Source organism: Mytilus californianus, unplaced genomic scaffold (genome assembly GCF_021869535.1).
Source record: "Mytilus californianus isolate M0D057914Y unplaced genomic scaffold, xbMytCali1.0.p SCAF_4, whole genome shotgun sequence".
In the NCBI taxonomy this organism is placed as follows: Eukaryota; Metazoa; Mollusca; class Bivalvia; order Mytilida; family Mytilidae; genus Mytilus; species Mytilus californianus.
The window spans coordinates 44992487-45014250 of NW_026262690.1; the positions used below are offsets into that span (position 1 = coordinate 44992487).

The following is a 21764-nucleotide window of genomic DNA, read 5'->3' on the forward strand; positions in this document are numbered from 1 at the left end:
TACAAAAGTTTTATTTTTTATTATTCAAAATTGCGGCTTACAATGTCAGTCACACTACTGTACAAAACTTGTAAATCGATGTTTGTCTGTATATATCTCCCGGTCTAATAATCACATTGGGAAAATTGACCTGAAAAATAGAAAAAAAATCTTTAAAAGTAATAAATATGAGACAAAAAGATAATTTCGATTAAAATATTTTCATGAATAAAATAGGAAAATAATATATTATATATCATTTAGTTTACAACTAATTTCGATTTTCGATAACATTTGTCTTCAAAAAAGTTTAAACTGCTTCATTTAGGCCTACCTAACTATTGTTGAAGTTTAGATGTCGTATGGTTATTTGTGTCGTTGGGTTGCTGTCTCATCTTATTGACCTATAACCAACATCTCCCTTTATTCATATTGTAGATCCATTTTGATTTGACCGTTAAGGTTTAAACTTTACTTATATAAATAACTGAAACTATTTAAGTAAACCTCACATTTGATAGTAACGGTTTAAATTTACACGAATAGCTGAAACTGTTTAAGCAACAACAAACGTCACATTTGATAGTTACGGTTTAAACTTACACGAATAGCGGAAACTGTTTAAGTAAATACAAACGTCACATTTGATAGTTACGATTTAAACTTACACGAATAGCGGAAACTGTTTAAGTAAATACAAACGTCACATTTGATAGTTACGGTTTAAACTTACACGAATAGCGGAAACTATTTCAGCAGCAACAAGCCTCACATTTGACAGTTACAGCTTAAACATATATGAATTACACTTTCAGCTTAGCATTGAAATAACAATTAATTCTCTTTACATATAAGTTATTGTTAATTACGTAACCTTTATCATGTATCTTAGTTATGTTCCGGACCATATGAGTATTTGGACCATACACGTATGATCATGACCATACGCGTATATACTCATATGGTCCGACCATACGCGTATGGTCCGGGTAATTGACAAGATGAACGTTGAAAAGGTGTCACATAAATTAAGAGTTTCTAAAAATGAAATTTTGACTTATTCAATCATTAGGTAGTCATATTAACATGATTAATTTAATAGAGTGAATATTACTTACAAGCAAGAATTATAGTAAAATAATTTTAACATGGTCATTATCGATTTGTCCATACGAAACGCAATATGTCGACTTTGGAAAATTACTTCAAGAAATATCTAAATGAACTGTTAAACAATAAGTAAATCGCTTAACTCACAGGCACTTTGGTCATTCGTCTTTTGGTGTTTAAATTTGTTTTTATTAAAATATATTTTCTTAAACATTTCTTATTGTTTTTATAAATTTGTTCATGTGTTCTTGCTCCTATTCATACGATCTTACAATGACAGTAAGATAGTATGAATAGGAACAAGAACACATCAATTTAATGAAAATAAGTAGAAATAAGAAGAAATTTTGTTTCTGAAATGATAATTTAAACACTAAGAAAACAGAAAAAAAATCCATGCCCCAAACGCATGTGGTTTCACTTAACGACGAATATCGGCAGTATAAAGGCGATTAATATGAATTGACTCTTAGCGAATGCAAGATATCAGATACACCAAGATTTAGACAATATGTAAAAGATAAAAAAAATCAGAAAGTAACTTGTGCCGTTTTTTGTTCAGAGAATGAGCTGTGTGTACCTGCAAAGAAAGATAGAATTATTCGAAAAATACCCATATGGTCTAAATACTCGTATGGTCGAGCCCGTTAATAACCAAACGAGTATAATACTCATATGGTCCGACCATACGATGGTCGGACCATATGAGTATACGCATATGGCCATGACCATACGCGTTTAGTCCAAATACTCATATGGTCCGGAACAGTTACATATACCACTTCTTTGTTTCATCCTATTTTATCAAAATCTAGATTGTTGCTTAGTATGAAATCAATAACCTTATAACCTTATAATATATAATATATAGAATAACTTATTTACCCACTTTTTCATTCGTATTTCAAAAAATAATATTTCTAATTGCTATGGCTGCAGTGTCTAGTCGTATACGGTTTAAACTTACATGATTAACACTATCTGCATAATGCTGTGATTCCAAACATATTGCACTAAACTGTTTGTAGATGGCGCCACCTTTACCCTTGACATTATCTAAGAAGTATGAAGTGTAACTCTGAAGACCAGGCTCTGATGAGGAGACTTCTAATACACGACCAGACGGTGGATGCTCGACCCTACAATTATAAATCATTTTATGTAGTACATCATTGTGATACTATATAAATATTCTAATGCAGGTAATAATCTTGAATTTAAGAAGTTATGAAGCCTTTTCAAGTTACAATCACCAGGTCTATTTACCATTATAAAGCAATGAGATATCAGTCTGATCATTCATTCCTTTCAATGAGAGATCGCCTCCTTAAACTCTGTGTAGACAAGACAATGGAATTCGGGAACTGGGAGCTGCGACACCTTACGGATGTAATAACTTAAAGTCTTAATTGATGATATGTATTCTATCTAGTTCCTTTTGCAGCTCAGTGAATGTGATGAATATTTTCAACCCAATCCCGCCTGATTGCACCTGTCCAATTCGCCTTTTCAGAATCTAAAGGACTTATAGGGTTATCTCATTGTTCGTACACCAAAATGAAAATAACGTTACGTCATTGGTTGAATTTCCATTGTTTAGAACGTTTTAAACCAACGTTTTGTGTACGATTTTGAAAATATTACCAAGAATGCATTAGATTCTTAAACGGCGAATTCTCTGATCATATATAATCCAGCTGGCCATGTGATAGCTGGTCATCTCAACCTTGTCAATAACACTTCTCTACGAATTGTATAAGCAAAGAGACCGAAAACCTGTGAGCCAAAATTAATCAACTGAAAACAGCGAGGTGTGAGTTTTTGTTCTATGTTCAATATCTCACTGTGACTTTTAGATAAAGAACAGCAATAAAAACGTTGATTCTTTGCTTTTGGTCTTTTTTGGTTCGCGCAGAGATCATATCCTTTCATTTCCAAAACGATTTAGATTATGGAATAAAATTGAGAATGGAAATGGGGAATGTGTCAAAGAGACAACAACCCGACCATAGAACAGACAACAGCAGAAGGTCACCAACAGGTCTTCAATGCAGCGAGAAATTCCCGCACCCGGAGGCGTCTTTCAGCTGGCCCCTAAACAAATATATATACTAGTTCAGTGATAATGAACGCCATACTAAACTCCAAATTGTACACAAGAAACTAAAATTAAAAATAATACAAGACTAACAAAGGCTAGAGGCTCCTGACTTGGGACAGGCGCAAAAATGAGTCGGTGTTAAACATGTTTTATGAGATCTCAACCCTCCCCCTATACCTCTAGCCAATGTAGAAAAGTAAACACATAACAATACGCACATTAAAATTCAGTTCAAGAGAAGTCTGATGTCAGAAGATGTAACCAAAGAAAATAAACAAAATGACAATAATACATAAATAACAACAGACTACTAGCAGTTAACTGACATGCCAGCTCCAGACTTCAATTAAACTGATTGAAAGATTATGTCTTCATCATATGAATATCAGGCACAATCCTTCCCGTTAGGGATTTAGTATCATACCATCATAACATATATGAGAAGAACATAACCCGTGTCATGCCAACAACTGGTTTTTAAATAAATGTGTTTAGTGCCGATGCAAAGACCCTATAAGTGAATCAATATTAACGCCAAAATATGCAATCTTTAATGACCTGACAACAGTATCGTAACTATATCCCTTCTTAATAAGTCTATTTAAAGGTTTTGTTAGCTTCAGAGGTGAATACTGACCATTATTTTTTTCTATATAATTCATTTTTACTGTCACTGCAGATTTCGTACTAAGTTGTAAGCGATAACAAGCAAGTGACTTGGTCCATGTTGGTCCATGTTTTTTGCATGGCAAGCTGCAATTGATGCAAACTGTGCTATGTCATTTGCGTTCATATCGCAAAAGAAAGCGAGGTGTGCGTAAATAAGACAGCAACCAAAGTGACTACATATGGTTTGTTTGATTTTTGCACAACAAGGAATACGTTTGGGTTGACACTTTGTCTCATATGGAAAATTTTCAATGAAATTCAATCTTTAATGCCATAGTATTCAATCATATACATGATGATATATATACACTGTAAAAGTTACCTGGCACATTTTTTCATCTTCCCGCTGTCACCAACACAGTAATTTATAGTTAAACCTATGCCATCATCTATACTACTAAGTCTGTCACCTAAACGTACTGGTTTGCGGAAGTCGTAAAGCGTACCCTCCACTTTGGCTATTTCACCTTCAAATATATTCAATAATCAAAATTGGTCTTTACCTACAGATTATCTAGAAGCATTTATAAATGTTAAACACTTTTGTTAGGGTATAAAACACCTGTTATATTAATTACCAGAATGAAATGTGTGTACATAAAAGCTTCTGTCTGTCACACATTCTTATTCACGTGATAAGTTGTGCAAAAAATAATCCCGGGATATATGGTCACATGTAATGTTAGGAAGATACATATAATTAATTTTGAGGTCACTAAGTTCAACCGAAATCTTGACTGAAATAAGTGAAGAAAGGAGTTTTCTAGAAAATAACTCAAGAATCTTATACTAGATTCCAACCTTACTTAAACAGATGGTCATTTATAATGAGGAAAATATGGAACGCCATGACTGTCTTCTTATGTTGATTGTTTAATATGTTCGGTGCTTTATGCATTATGTTCAGTAGTATTTATGTTATGTTCAGTAGTTCTCATATTCTGTTCAGTAGTTTTGACATTATGTTCAGTAGATTTGACATTATATTCGGTGCTTTGGTTATTATGTTCAGTAGTTTCATTATTATATGCAGTGGTATTTAAATTATGTTCGGTACTTCTGACGTTATATTCAGTGCATTTTGCATTATGTTCAGTACTTTCGACATTATGTTCAGTAGATTCAATATTATTTGCAGTACATTATGTATTACCTTCAGTGGTCCCGGTTTCTTTTTATTCGGTGGATTATTCATTATGTTCAGTAAAAGCATCAGTATTATACTCGGTTCAATGGATTATATGTTCAGTAGTTGTATCATTATGATGATGCAGTGAAAGTCGGGAAATCAATAACGGAAATTTTCAGAAAAAAACGAACGCGGATATTTTCGACGGACGTTTTCTTCATGGACACTTTAACGGGATCAGGAATGAAAATGGAAGAAATGGAAGCAGTATTAAATTGGTTTAGTTTACGTTGACACGTTGGCAACTTTCACAAGGAAAAAAAATACTCCTGACTTAATTTGTAAGATGTTATGATTGATTGATTGTTTGTTGTTTTCTGAACGTACAGTGGCAAATATTTCACGCATATTTATGACGGAGAAAAGAATTTTTAAACAAAAAATAAGAAGTTGTATGCATTGTCGTTGATACACCATGACTATAGAGAGACGACAAAAAAAGACCAACAGCGAAAACAAATTTATATAAAAACATATTCTATAGCTTTTGTATTCCTAGAAGGTAACCCTTTTTGTTGGTTGGTTGTAGCATATTAATCTCATGCACCGACTTACCGACTTTTAAGAGACCACCAAAAATCTCCTTCTGGATATTCTTATTGTATTCTGCATCCTACTCCGCTAATAGGCGCTTAAATATCAGATATTTTTTTGAAATAACCCAAGATATATATGAGGTTGTGGATGAGGTTTACAGAATAGAGAACAATGACCTTACCCCCAAAAAAGAAGGTGGGGAAAAAATAAAGAATAGAGAATAAAGGGGTGCTTTAAAAAAAAAATTTAAAACTTTGGAACTAGAGGCTCTCAAGAGCCTGTGTTGCTCACCTGACTCTACTAAATTGGTTTTAAAAATCATGTAAAGATAGATAAAAATCATAACAGATACCCAAATAATGATTGAGGCCATATTTGGTTTAATATTGGTCCCGTTATTTAATAAAATATCCTGGTGGCCATCTTGAACAGTAAATTGGCAACAAAGTAGCAATACTTGGTCAGCACCTCATAAGGAACATTCATGCCATATTTGGTTTCATTCCATTCAGTGGTACTCTAAAAGAAGACATTTGTATGTATTTCCCATAGAGTCCTATGTTAAACTAAGTCCCCCCCCCCCTGCAGCCATCTTGGATGATGGATCGGCTGCAAAGTAACAACACTTGGTCAGCACTTCATAAGGAACATTCATGCCATGTTTGGTTTTATTCCATTCAGTGGTTTTCTTAAAGAAGACATTTGTATGTATTTCCCATAGGGTCCATGTTAAACTAAGTCCCCCGCTGTCGGCCATCTTGGATGATGGACCGACTGCAAGGTAACAACATTTGGTCAGCACCTCATAAGAAACATTCATGCTATGTTTGGTTTCATTCCATTCAGTGGTTCTCTTAAAGAAGACATTTGTATGTATTTCCCGTAGGGTCCTATGTTAAACTAAGTCTCCCGCTGGTGGCCATCTTGGATGATGGACCAACTGCAAAGTAACAACACTTGGTCAACACCTCATAAGGAACATTCATGCCATGTTTGGTTCCATTCCATTCAGTGGTTCTCTAAAAGAAGACATTTTTATGTATTTCCCATAGGGTCCTTTGTTAAACTAAGTCACCCACTGTCGGCCATCTTGGATGATGGATCGGCTGCAAAGTAACAACACTTGGTCAGCATCTCATAAGGAACATTCATGCCATGTTTTGTTTCATTCCATTCAGTGGTTCTCTAAAGGAAGACATTTGTATGTATTTCCCGTAGGGTCCTATGTTAAACTAAGTCCACCGCTGGCGGCCATCTTGGATAATGGACCAACTGCAAAGTAACAAAACTTGGTCAGCACCTCATAAAGAACATTCATGCCATGTTTTGTTTCATTCCATTCAGTGGTTCTCTTTAAGAAGACATTTGTATGTATTTCCCATAGGCTCATATATTAAATTAAGTCCCCTGCTGGCGGCCATCTTGGATGATGGACCGACTTGCAAAGTAACAACACTTGGTCAGCCTCTCATAAGGAACATTCATGCCATGTTTGGTTCCATTCCATTCAGTGGTTCTCTAAAAGAAGACATTTGTATGTATTTCCCATAGGGTCCTATGTTAAACTAAGTCCCCCACTGGCGGCCATCTTGGATGATGGACCGACTGCAAAGTAACAACACTTGGTCAGCTCCTCATAAGGAACATTCATAACATGTTTGGTTTCATTCCATTCAGTGGTTCTCTTAAAGAAAACATTTGTATGTATTTCCCATAGGGTCCCATGTTAAACTAAGTCCCCCGCTGGCGGCCATCTTGGATGATGGACCGACTACAAAGTAACAACACTTGGTCAGCACCTCATAAGGAACATTCATGCCATGTTTGGTTTCATTCCATTCAGTAGTTCTCTAGAAGAAGTTCAAAATGTAAAAAGTTAACGACGACGACGACGGACGACGATGACGACGGACGACGGACGCCAAGTGATGAGAAAAGCTCACTTGGCCCTTTGGGCCAGGTGAGCTAAAAAGGTAAAAAAAAAAAGGGATTATAGAATTAAATGATTAACAGAATAACTAAACTTTTCCTGCATACCGAATTTATTATTGATATGGAATGAAATGTTGAACTGGTCGTAATCAGAACTGGTTAATTGATGTTACCATGCAAATTATGTACATTCGATATTTTCCTCGAAAATCACGATCTTGCACGATTGTGTCAGAAATTATTACAACAATGATAAAACAGTTCGTGATAGAGTTCAGACAAAAATGACAGCAAAAAGCTCTGCAATAGCAGAAAAACCAGAAAACAACTAGTCATAAATTTCATACAATCAAAGAGCTACATTGAAATTTATGCTGGTATGCAAGGGTATAGAATGAAATATTGTACAAAGTGCTACAAAAAATGAACATTGGGTATCAGTATGATTGTCATTTTAAAATCATTTATTAAGATCTTCAAAATTCAAGCTGTATACACAAAAACTAACTAGGTCTAAGTGTAAATATGATTACCATAGACTGTCTATTAGACAGGTAATGAATATCAAAATCCAAAGTGCAAAACTTTAATTATGTGCAAATTTTCACCATTTCTGTACAGTTATGGTTCTTATTATTTTAAAGTAATGCATAAAACCTGACCCCTTTTGTTTAATAAGAGACTAGAAACTACCCAAACCAATAACTTAATATCTGTTCTTGAACAGAGCGTTTAAAAACATATTTCTGGATTTAGTCTCTAGATCCACCAAAGATAGCCAGAATGAAGAGGAATAGATTGACAATATCCAGATACAGGTTCAAGGCTAATCCGTGTTACCATGAATTATCATTGATATGGTCATATTTATGAATCAACTTTCTCTATTCTGTAAACCTCATCCACAACCTCGTTTATCTTGGGTTATTTCAAATAAATATCTGATATTTAAGCGCCTATTTGCGGAGTAGGATGCAGAATACTATAGGAGTATCTGCAAGGAGATTTTTCGTGGTCTCTTAAAAGTCGGTGCATGAGATAAATATGCTACAACCAACCAACAAAAAGGGTTACCTACTAGGAATACAAAAGCTATAGAATATGTTTTTATATTTAATTTTTTGCTGTTTGTCTTTTTGTCGTCTCTCTAAGGTCATGGTGTATCAACGAAAACGCATGCAACTTCTTATTTCTTGTTTGAAAATTCTTCTCTCCGTCATAAATATGCGTGAAATATTTGCCACTGTACGTTCAGAAAACAACAAACAATCAATCAATCATGACATCTTACAAATTAAGTCAGGAGTATTTTTTTTCCATGTGAAAGTTGCCAACGTGTCAACGTAAACTAAACCAATTTAATACTGCTTCCATTTCTTCCATTTTCATTCCTGATCCCGTTAAAGTGTCCATGAAGAAAACGTCCGTCGAAAATATCCGCGTTCGTTTTTTTCTGAAAATTTCCGTTATTGATTTCCCGACTTTCACTGCATCATCATAATGAAACAACTACTGAACATATAATTCATTGAACCGAGTATAATACTGATGCTTTTACTGAACATAATGAATAATCCACCGAATAAAAAGAAACCGGGACCACTGAAGGTAATACATAATGTACTGCAAATAATATTGAATCTACTGAACATAATGTCGAAAGTACTGAACATAATGCAAAATGCACTGAATATAACGTCATAAGTACCGAACATAATTTAAATACCACTGCATATAATAATGAAACTACTGAACATAATAACCAAAGCACCGAACATAATGTCAAAACTACTGAACATAATGTCAAAACTACTGAACATAATATGAAAACTACTGAACAAAATATAAATACTACTGAACGTAATGCATAATGCACCGAACATATTTAACAATCAACATCAGAAGACAGTCATGGCGTTCCATAGGAAAACATCCTTTGTGATTTTGAGGTCATTATATCTACATCTTCGCTAGCCAAGGGTTACGATCCACTTCCCTCCTCTCCACCCTTGGCAGATTAAGCCAACATTTGTGATAACTGGCAATGTTGCGCCATCTATCGGTAGATTAAAGTAACGCCATTCCGAAAACACTATTCTTGACCAATGGTAGCACTTGAACTCTTCAATTTGGAGGTAAAAACACGGTAGCTTCTAGATTCTACACATTTGGTAAAGCAGGAAACGAAAATGTACGTTGACATTCATGCATTTGTGCAATGAACATACACAGGAACTTCTATTGATGGATTAAAAACATTCAATTGTCACTAAATATAGTCGTATGTTTAGGGATGTAAAGACTTGTTGCACAATAAGCACGTGCCAATTGTTTACATACACTTTCTACATTTACACGTGATCATGTTATAAGCGCTTTTTGATTGGATGCAGCGAGTCTCGACTGCAACCAATGAAAATCATTACCTTGTGTCTCCGAAATTCTATCTCAATCCGCCAAGGGTGGAGAGGAGGGAAGTGGATCGTAACCCTTGGCTAGAGAAGATGTATATCTAAGGTTAAGGCCAAAATAAAAATAACTATAAACAGGCATACAGGAAAGGAGTTATTCGATGCAACCAAACATAATATATGGTCACATACAATGTGTGGTAGATCCTTATTCATTGCTAAGATAAAGGCTATTGTTTTAAAAGATAGACGGAGGAAGTGAGGAAGTACAAAAACTTGACGAGTTTCCGAATAATACAGTCATGTAACTGTAAGCGTACTTTCGTTCCGCCGTGTATTTATTCCGGGTAACTGTTTTTCACTAGAGAATATTGGATGTAAATACTGTGAAAGCGTCGATCTTGATATCGTTGTTTTGTTTATATTAGACCGGTTTATTGTTTACATAAATAAATGGGTTAAAATTAAAATGATTTTCAAGGAACCAGTTTAATTAATCCGAGTCAATCTAGTAAATAATATTGATGATGATGAGGAGGATATTTTTATAACTCAAAATACTTTATCAATGATCAGGACATTGAACTTGATACAAACCAAATTTAAAGTGCAGATTTGTTCTTACATAAAGTTTCAATTACAGAAGCATCCTTTGATATTGACATAGAAGATATGATTTAATACCCAAGTCGACCGAAAAGCAAATACATAGAAAAACTTCGCCGCGGGCAATCCAATAAATATAAATATTACAATTAGTGACAATTTAAAAGCATATGATTTTATAGATTTGCATAGAGAAATTATTTAAATCTCATTCGTTAATGAGCATATTGTGTTATTGTGTGTTCAAAATTAGTATTAATCACTTCATTAATGAATGGATCTAAAGCACTAGTGTAATTAATCCCGCCGGGTATAAAATAACTAGTGCAATCATTCCGGTACAAAATCACTAGTGTAATCATTCCTGGTTCAAAAACACTAGTGTGAACATTCCTTGGATGAAAACTCTCCACTTTTTACATAAATCAACTATGCAATTTTCAAATACACTAAAAACTATTAACTAAAGCCACATTTTATATATATTTCCCCTTCAAAAAAAGCTTTTTAGAACCTTATAATGACTGGTGGATGTTTTACACTGGACCCGGATAGAAAACCCTAGTGATTTTTTGTTGGTAGATAAAAATCACTTGGGATTTTCTTCCTCCGGATAAAGTACACTGGCGGAATCAAACCACTGTTACATAACTCGAAAACCGAACATGACATTGCAACGAAACATGCATATAAATATTTAGTTGCGATCAGTTCTAACCACTCATAAAATCTTTCAAGAACTGTCAGAAGACTGTTCTTGAACAGTTTCTAATAAAAGCGGTTCTGCCCTAGAACAGTTATGGACAGTTCTACATACATGTATCCTAGCACAGACCCTGACAGCTTTATTTATTTATTTTCTTTGATTTCTCTTTCTTTGTCTTTGTCTTTTAATTTTATTTATATTATTTCAAACAAAATGTTCGAGGATAATTATCGTAAATAGCAAGTAATAGTTATCCCATGAGGACGCGGTGTGTCAGTGTAAGATCACCCCGATGGTCAGAGGCCAGAGGGTGATCTAACACTGACACACCACGTCCGAATGGGATAACTATTTTATATCCCAGCTGTTTTAGATTAGACGAAAAACCATTTACAATTCATAAAATCTAGTTTAGAACGCCACACAACCATTATAATACACGTTATATATTACTATATAATATATACCCTGTATGACCCCCGAACACGATGTTTAAATATTAAACAATGTCAACTCGCCCCACTGGCCAATCGGCCTACACTAAATCGCCACTTTCTAAAAAAATCGCCCCACTCCTGTTTACCAACTCGCCCCACTTATGAAAAAGGATGAAATCCCATTGAACAATCAGTCTGACAACTCGCGTTATTTATGAAAAGGGTTAAAATCCCACTGAATAAAGGTCTGCCAACTCGCCCCACTTATGAATATATATTGCTTCCTTTAAATATGTTAAATTACTAAGAGTTGGTATCCAGTCGTCCTGGTGTAGGGGTATGTGTCGTGGGTTGATATGATAAAGGTCTTGAGTACGAATCCCAGCATAGACAATGGATTTTTTCTACATAAATTTTGAAAGTGTGTCTTTTCTCAATAAATATTTCTAAGTTTTATTGAGGATTAGGCATTCCCGCCAAAATGTTTCAAAACAAAGGAAATCATGCAAAACATAGAAACCCAAGCTAAGGTGATCTGGTAGGAATGATCCGGCTCTTACATCCCAGTTCTATTGTTATACTTCATAGTTTCTATTTCTGAAACAAGTGTAAATTGAATAGATCTATTGTTACGTATTACAATGGATTTTGACCACAGGGTGTGACGAGCGGGGTTTCTGGAAACCCCTGCTTCTACATCCCGCAAACAAAGTCCATTGTTATTCGTAACAATAGAAATTGATTATGAACATAAGAAATTACTAATAGTGTTCACTACAAATTGTTTCATGATATTAAAAAAACACATTTAGGAAATTCCAATAAGCATTTATATGGAATACAAAAATAATCCTGTAAATACTTTTTTGCTTGAAGGTATTTTTTTTATCCCAGTCATATGTCTCTATTCTAAAGCATTGATCTTTTAAAAAATTGGGATTCTAACTCCCGGACACCCTCCCCCGGTTACCCAGTGCTCGATCCGGGGTGGGGGGTTCCGCGGGATCAGCCCCTGATTGCCCCCCCCCCCCAAAAAAAAATGGGAGTTCCTCAATATTAAATATTGTATGTTGAGCGTGTCTGGTAGTCGGGTTTCTAATGCAGACACACCTATTCCTTAGTATGTTCGAATATGAATGTTTGATTATTCTCGAGATGAGGGGGAGGGGGGCGTTTGTTTTTGATAAAATCGTAAGATATATAATACATTTATGATTACCTTTATTAGACTGATACAGGTAAGTACTTTGGGATATAATATTGCCTTTATCTTTAGTCTCTTCTACCAAATCCAACGCTTGCCACAAAATGTCGTCCGTCTTATACCCGTCCATATTGACAACTGTATACCAGGAGCATGATGTATTTTTTTTGTTTGTAATAAGAATACACGAAACAGTCAACCTTGACCTGCTGATCCATATTAGCACATGGATTTAACGGGAATATGCAAAACAACTTTGACATTTGTAAAATATACTCACTTGTCAAAGTTTGAACGAAGATAACCAAAGAAAGGTTACTAGTGGGGTTTCATGTTATAAAAAAAATATTTTAATAAATCATGGTTTGATATTATCAATAAATATGCTATCGTTTGTTTTTTTTTTCATTTAATAATCAATGTTAACAAATATAGGGTTTAGAATGGGGTGTAAGTTAGTTATACACCTCGGGATACGGTGTGTCTGGATAAGAAACCCCTCCGGCCTCCGGCCGACGGGGTTTCTTATCCAGACACACCTATCCCTCGGTGTATAACTATTACATCACCCCTGGTAGAACAAAGGACCTGGGATGTAACTTTTAAGATTGCATAATGTCAGGTAGACACGGGTATACAAACACTCCCGAGAAAATGACGTGGCCACTATGTAAATACTAATCCAAATATTTTACATGTAAGTAATGTTCCTCGGACGATAGGTATAATTGTCGTTCTAAATCATTTTGTAAATAGAATACTAGTATTTGTGATAATAATTACGGCAAAATAGAAGTATATTTCCTCGTGGCTTGAGCATAAGTGTATACAAATGCAAATATTTTTGACTAAAGAAAATTAAAAAAAAAACATGAGAAATAACAGAACTAAAATATAAATCCGAGACTGTAATTTTTTTCCTATTTAATCGTTTGTATCTAACATATGATTTACAGGAAAATCAGGCTTACTGCCCCTTTTCTATATCATAGAATAGTTCTATGACAGACAGTTCTATAGTGCCTAACAAGATTTTGTGAGGTAAACGAAATTGACCTTAAAACGATCGTATTGAATTTTGATGTCCAAAAAAAGGCATATTTTGACTTTGCTTACTGACAACTTTTGTTTGGTATTAATTATTGTAATTATAACATTACATTGAGACTGAAAAATGTTTTTTTTTGTTAAGATAAACAATAACTTTATACCTGGCATGGCCGTGTGTAAACTGTATTTCGACATTTCTCTTCGAAAAATGACTTGTTTAATTGAATAAAACGTCTGATTCGTACACTTACTCTTTTTTCTTCGGAATAGGCTATTAAAATATAATTTATCTACTCTATATGTGGAAAATTTTGTGAAAATATAAGAAGCGGCAATTTTTACCTTTCATACCTTCAGTTTCATTGATAAAAAAATAATGTGGACTCGTCCAGTGTCCATTTATGTTACTATACACATTCATGCATGTTTTGATTTAATCAATATACGTGTATGGAAAAAAATCAGTTTGAAGGTAAACTAATAATAACTTAATTTTAATCCAATCAAATTGCGCAAGATTCAACAACAATGACTGGTCCACATCATGATAAGTAAAAGAGGTAAACTGGATAGGGAGAAAATAACAGATATTTTAAGTTCATGTTTTGCAATAACGAAAAAAATTTGACAACCAAAAGTTTTGCTATAATTTCAAAAACATGTCGTTCTGTATTGGTATAGTTTTCGGATCTTTCATTTGCGTATTTAAGGCAATAGAAAGTTTGGGCTTCAAAGGTCTACATAATTATTGACTTTATACAGAAAATACGCCCCTTTCAAAATTTAATGTTTCACAAATAATACATAGATACAAAGTAAAATCATTTCTTAAAACACTGCCAAAAAATTCTGTCTGATTGGTATTGTTGTATTGTCATAAAGTCCGTTGAAATTAACCATGGTATAGCAAACATCGAATTCCCTCACAAAAGTTATCACACACTATAAAGAGGTTACTGATATAAACTTGATAACAGGAGGATCCCTTTGGATTTTGACAGCATTGCTTTCCAGGTCAAAGTCATATTATCAAAATAGACTGAAATTAGTTCAGGGGTTTTCAGATAATTACTGCTGTCCGTAAGTTTACCTGGGTCACACATATAATATTATTGATTCTGATGACAATACATCAAGGTCATAGTTACTAAAAATAAACCGAAACAACCTCAGACAAAAGGTTTTCCCAATGATACCTTCCGGACGGCATTGAAATAGAAAAAGAATAGCATGTAGAGTGAATCCTTATAATCATTACCACCTGACTTTTGTCATAAAACGAATCAGATAGTGCTTGTTAGAAATAATTCGGGGGGGGGGGGGTATTGACAGCTTCTGTATTTGTGTTGTTGTAAAAAGATGGATTTTTGGAATTGAGTTATATTAACGTAATGATTTTAGTAAAATGACAGTTTCTTGTATTAGTTTGTCTGAAGGATGCGAATATGTATGTATCTTTCCCATTTTTTGTGTTTTTGTTTTTGTTTTAAATTTTATTGTTTTCCTGTTTTGTTTTGTTTTGATTGAAAACGTAGATTTTGAAAATGCAATATGCAAGGCTTTAAAATGCAGCAAATGGTGTGAGATTTGAAATGAATGAATGCACTAGGTGGTGGCTTTTGCTCCGTTTTTTTTTACTAATCTCAGAATATGTGAAACAAAATGTTATAGTCTGCCCATTAGCAATGTTAATTACATAATTATTCAAATGCATAAAACATTGCTGAACTTATATGATTTGATATCATTTAAATCAAAACTTACCAGACGGAATAAAAGCTTTGTCTTGTACTGTGTAGGTATCAGCATTTATTGTCAGTATGTGGTCGTCTATATTCGGTGAACCCTATATTCGTTGTAATTTAAATTTGATAAAGATCTAAACCAACAGAGTTAACGGCAAAACAATAAAGTTTTGAAATTTATAGTGCAGTTTTAGGAAAATCGTTTTTGTTTGAGTCAATTAAAACTGTCAAGAATATTTTACACGTACACATTTTTCAGAGTACTTTAGTATACTTGTTATGCTTTTATTAAAAATTATTTATTTAAAAAGAACAACAAAGAAAATGAGTTTTATAAAATGTTCAATGACATATTTTAAATCAAGGTTTTACAATATAACGTAAAAGGGGGAAATGATACCCAAGGTGCAAGATTTACTTTTATTTCTCATATTATATATTATGATTTAAAAATTCTTAATGTCTTTAAAATATGACTTTTGTTTGCAGTTCATTAATCTTTGTAATCCCGATTTACATATCAAAAGTAATGTATAGAAGTATGCAATTAAATTTGAAATTAAAATCACACAAATCTATGTTTTTACCCCAACTATAGATTTCCCCCATATAGAGGGACATGTAACAAGAATCCCTTGAACTATTTCACTGGTTTTGATGCTCTACCATTTTATGTGTATTTACTATTTGATTTCCCCTACTTGTGGTCTGGAAAATACTTGATAAAGGTCTCGGATAAAGGTACCCGATAAATTGTGTATCAGACAAATGTGTCAATTAAAATAGCCAGAAATGTGTCATGTAAAATAAAATCCGTATAATATATACTTTATTTTACAGTCTTAAGCCGCATGGTGACCTATCATAGTTGCTTACATCAACATAATTTGGTCTCTGTTGGAAAGTTGTCTCATTGGCAATATCAAAATACTTTCTACTATCTTTTTATATCATGTTCAACATTTGTTTTTTATTTCCAATATTTGGTTTCGAGTACCACTGGCGAGAAAAGATTCTTTTTATTGTGTAAAGGGTGCACAAATGAACATGGGGTATATCAATATTAATTTCTGGTAATGTCATAGCTATGTTTGGTGACATTTAAAATAATCAAGCAAATTCTTAAAGATAATCAAAATTATTCATCATCTGGCCGAAGTTACACACTTAACAACTCATCAGTGTTAAGCGGCTGATGAAAAAAGTAAGCATTATACTCGGTAGTATTAGAGAAAATTTAAGTTCATTCCACATATTGAAAAAGTCAAAGTATCGGCAAACAGGAAGTATGTGTCTGACAGAAAAGTTCTCACACGTTTGAACTCATCCCTGTCAAGCTGCTGACTGATTACCAAATATGGAGTCATTCTGTTAAGTAGTTTCTTATAAAAGTGTGAAGAAATATTTTTTAGACGAACGAACAGACGGACAAGTTGATTGCAATATAACCCTATTTTAGACCCCCTTCTAAAGTTTAGGGATAAAAAAAATGTTATCAGAGCAAAATAAATGAACATGAATCTTACCTGGCCATTTAGGTTAAAATAACAGTGATTAGTCAAGTTAATTGGCGTAGCTTTATTAGTTGTTGCAGTATAGTCTAATACCAGTGAATTGTCATTGGTAAGTTCATATGTCAATTTTACAGACACCTCCCCTGGATAATTTTCTTCTCCATCAGGACTTGTGTAGGTCAGTTCGACTTTTGAACCTTTTATAGAGCTATTCCATACAACCTGTTTGAAGAGATGCTATGAAATAATTTATTTTTGTGAATGAAACCGCCTGTGATTTCATTAGGCACTAGAAACCCACAAATTCTTGTTGTTACAGGTGTACTGCATATATAGTGATATACGTGACATTTTGTAACGAACCCGACAATTAACATTCTGAAGAGACTTCTTTGTCTTCAAAAATGTGGGATAGATTCAAGTACTAAAGTATTGGAAAACTATTAAAAAAAATCTTATCATATATTGTAAATTTACACAAGCAAGCTTATCATAAGATTTCGTTTCTACAAACGATGTTTCGTAATTTTATTCATGCCGAAACACCAGTTTATGCATCGTTAAATTATTTTTTCTTCGTATTGTTTTAGTTTGTTTTATTGTACATGCATGAGTACCACCTCTTATTAAACAGACAATGTTGTATCAATAACTAAAATGAATAGACCTACATTATGTCAGGTACTCATGTAACCTACCTTATTAAAGCCTTTTACACCACCGTGTAAATGGTTCATGCCATCATTCTGAGCAAGACTATATTCTTTTCCATCAAGTGTAAACTTTGCACCAGCAATTCTATTTGTTACTCTTCCACATACAGCACCACAATACGGATCATTTCTCTGCTCGTAGGCTAATAATGTAAGTAAATCAAAGTTCTGTAATTCGTATTGCAAGTTATATCGTTGTAGTCACTTATACAATGTATAAATTAAGTTGCTTGAATACACGTCACTTGGACTTTGATGGATAGTCTCATTGGTAATCATACCACATCTTCGTGGATATTCTCATTGGTAATCATACCCCATTTTGGTGGATAGTCTCATTGGTAATCATACCACATCTTCATTATTTTGTTATAAAGAAGATGATGAGACTTTCAGTCTTAGTAATCAAAGAATCATAAAATGTAGACTAATCATAATTAACAACCTTTCTCGAACTCACCACTGCCAAAACTAACATTTTTGAGGGAATTTTAAGTAAAATTTATTCATCTATACAAAATATAATACAACATACATTTCCTGAAAATAACGTGCATTCGTTTTTCGTATCGAGAATATAAAATATCGTGCATTCATGTTTGCGTATCGAGAGTATAAAATATCGCGGTTCGTAATTGCATATCGAGAGTGTAAAACATATCTCCAACTATTTAAACTTGTGGTATGTGATAACTTACCTTCAATATTGTCAAAGCCTAAATTTACGTCAGCTATATTACCATCTCTATCAGGAACCAAAATGTCTTTAACTATTGCACCATAACTGATGACGGTAACTGTCATCTTGTGCTGATTGGTCATTGTAAATCTATAATTCATGACTCATGTCACTCACTTTTGATGTTTGATATAAAATGACCGGATTCAAATTTTCAACACAACAAATGCAATATCTTAAACTTTAATAGCATGCAGTAATTTTCATTAAAAGGTATAATTAAGCTGGAGTAGTAATTCATTAAAAGGTGTACATCCTACAGTTTAAAGTTTTATATGACTTTGTCACGTCCTTTTAGGTATTTTTGGTTTCAATGCTTTTCAACTTTGAATTTATTTGGCCTTCTAACTGTTTTGATTCGAACGCCAATGACGAAACTTATTTAGACGAAACTCGCGTCTGGTGTACCAAATTATACGAGTTTTAGTTTACCTGTCCCATTTGTATATATTTAGTGAATATATAGAGAGCATTATATTTTTGTACTGTACAATTGATCATGGATGTTTATTAATTTCCCGTAGGCATACCCTCTTCCGTTTGTGCCTGATTACTAATTAGCAATTATTTTTGTTTGCCATCATCAGCCTGGCAGAAGATGGGTGCTTCTAGTTTAGCATACATTATCAGTACGCTTTTGTTTGTGGTATTCGTATTACTGAAAGTCTAACTTTTTGGTGTATGGTTAATTTAATCACTGGGGATCCAGGTTTTTAATAAAACTTTAAAAAGCAAAACACGGTATGTAAGACAAAATCTACAATATGTTAGGTTCATTGTTCATATGAGTTATTGCCAATAAATGATAAATTTTACCCATTTTTTGCATTTTGGGAGAAAAAAAAATTTAGGACGATAAAGAAAAACTGTAAACAGCAAAAAAATAACCAGCAAGACAAGATCTACAAATAGGTGAACAAAGACCAAATTGTTTGTCGACTACTCATTGAAAGTATTGCCCTTAAATGACGATTTTTACCCATTTTTTCGTATTTTTGGCAACAACTATAGTAGATAGAGAGAACTTTTGACAGTAAAAATGACATGAACAATTAACACAATAGAGATTTTAGTCATGAATTACATTCTAGTATACAATGTTGGAGTGCGGCCATAGTTGAAGATGCACATAGATCCAGGTGAGCGACACAGGCTCTTTAGAGCCTATGGTTATCTAATATACTAAGTTTATCCAGACTCTTCTGGTGGTATTTCATAATCAAATATTCCTATCAATCAAAATCAAATACAACTTGTTGCAAATTCTTAGTTTTAACGATCCCTAATTGGTAGGTAAATTATAATTCATAATATGATATTTTCCACAGGCGCTTGGTTATGTTCCGGACCATATGAGTATTGGGCCATACGTGTATGGTCATGACCATACTATTAGTTATCTTGTAAACTTTATGATATCCTTTGGTATTTAGTCATATTATGAAACCTGTGGGCGTTTTATTTCATATTGATATTAATATACAAAATACTGATTGTTAATTTCGCTTCGATTACTTACAGTTTGATTTCATGTCCATCATTAGTCTTCCCAAAATTTTCGCTCGATATCTTTACTTCAGCAGACATATTATTTGCTTATCAGCTATTTTCATCTCATTTACAGTATAGAAGTATGGAAACCCATTACTGACAAATTCGTTTCTAAAAATACATTGTTGACCACAACTTTAATACGACACTGATGTATGGTCATTTCAGACATCAAGAGAGATATGGCATATTCCCTTGTTTCGTTCACAGGCGCCTTTGGCATGGACCTCTTTTTTATTTTCTTGGTATTTAGAGTGGGTGGCCCATATTCGCCTTGGATACATTTTCGCCGTTTTGCTATTTCTTCTGTAAACTTTTTGTGCCTTTACCCAATACTTGCCTAAAAAGATGGTAAAGGCTGTTTGTAATGTTCGAACAGTTGATATTCCTCTTTACCCCATTTCCAATGTAATTTGCACATATTGAGAAATACGCAGGTGTTTTTAAATGATTTTGGCAATTATGTAAGATTTATATGGTAATCATGCGCAGTCTTAAAGTAAATATTTGTGAGAAAAATCGTATAGGAATGATCTCTCAAGCTAATTCATGTAATTGCAAACATTCGTTTTTATAATATATCAGGATAATGAGGATTGTCATATCATACATTGCGGCGAAAATGTGTCCCCCATAGTACACGAACAACTTGATTTCCTCATGAGTTTTCGTTCGTTTTTAGAACAATTAACCAATGTTTTGAAGATAATTTCTTTATCAAACATTTTTTTCATATAGTTAAATTTCTGAAACCTTCATAAAAAGTTCCAAATATTCGAATGTAGGTCGGATGTAAGTGGAAATGCACGAATTATGCGTCGAATATGGGTCTCTCACTCTAGTATATAGAGAGCCACAGTGGCGTAGGATTGGATCGAAAAGCGCATGGGGAATAATTCTGAAAGTGAAAAGCAAAAAAAAAAAGCTTTTCTATAATCCTATAGTGTAGGAGTTAAAATACCCCGACCCCTACACCAGTATGGTTGCACGTATACACTGCAGATTGTATGGATATTGGCAAGAAAGCATAAGCTGAAATAGGATTGAAAATTCAATATGAAAAAATTTAAACACCAAGAAAATAAACTAGAGGATCAAAAAAGCCTGTGTCGCTCACCTATATCTTCAACAATGGCCACTTTTCATCATTAAAGGGGAATAACTCTGTTAAGAGTTAACTGACAATTTCAGGTTGAAGTATTTGTAGATCTTATCCTGCTGATCAGTTTTCCATTTTAAAGTTTTTATATATCTATTATAGTTTTCAAGATAATAGGCAATAAATTGGGAAAATCGTAATCAAAGGGCAATTACTTCAATAAGAACTCGACTTACGATTTCGGTAATGTTTGACTTATTTGTAGATCTTGTCTTGCTGATTATTTTTTCTGTTCAAAGTTTCTATCTATTTTATATAGTTTTCAAGATAATAGGCAAACATGCATAAACAATGGGAAAATCGTCTTGAAAGGACAATAACTTCTATAAGGAGTCGACTAACGATTTCGGTTTTGTATTCTTATTTGTAGATCTTGTCTTGCTGATCAATTTTGCTAAAAAGATTCTATCTA

The 21764-nt window shown here is 33.6% G+C and overlaps 1 protein-coding gene across 1 annotated transcript; it reads right to left on the bottom strand.

The window, feature by feature from the left end:
• Positions 1-4: 4 nt before the first annotated feature.
• LOC127738083 (galactose mutarotase-like) lies at positions 5-20300 on the bottom strand. Its single transcript, XM_052249179.1, has 8 exons — positions 20162-20300; positions 18602-18732; positions 17889-18046; positions 17203-17412; positions 15696-15777; positions 4182-4326; positions 2057-2228; positions 5-130 (listed from the first exon to the last, which is right to left on the bottom strand). Exons 1-8 carry the CDS (start codon positions 20227-20229, stop codon positions 50-52), a joined length of 1047 nt encoding a protein of 348 aa, XP_052105139.1. The 5' UTR covers positions 20230-20300; the 3' UTR covers positions 5-49.
• Positions 20301-21764: the final 1464 nt, after the last annotated feature.

Excerpts from the sequence above, each read along its gene's own strand:
- LOC127738083 (XM_052249179.1), bottom strand. The coding sequence starts at position 20,229 with ATGTCTGCTGAAGTAAAGATATCGAGCGAAAATTTTGGGAAGACTAAT. Across the intron at positions 17,413-17,888 it reads GTGTAAAAGGCTTTAATAAG|GTTGTATGGAATAGCTCTAT; the intron begins GTAGGTTACATG and ends CTCTTCAAACAG. Across the intron at positions 15,778-17,202 it reads ATTTTAACCTAAATGGCCAG|GGTTCACCGAATATAGACGA; the intron begins GTAAGATTCATG and ends CAACGAATATAG.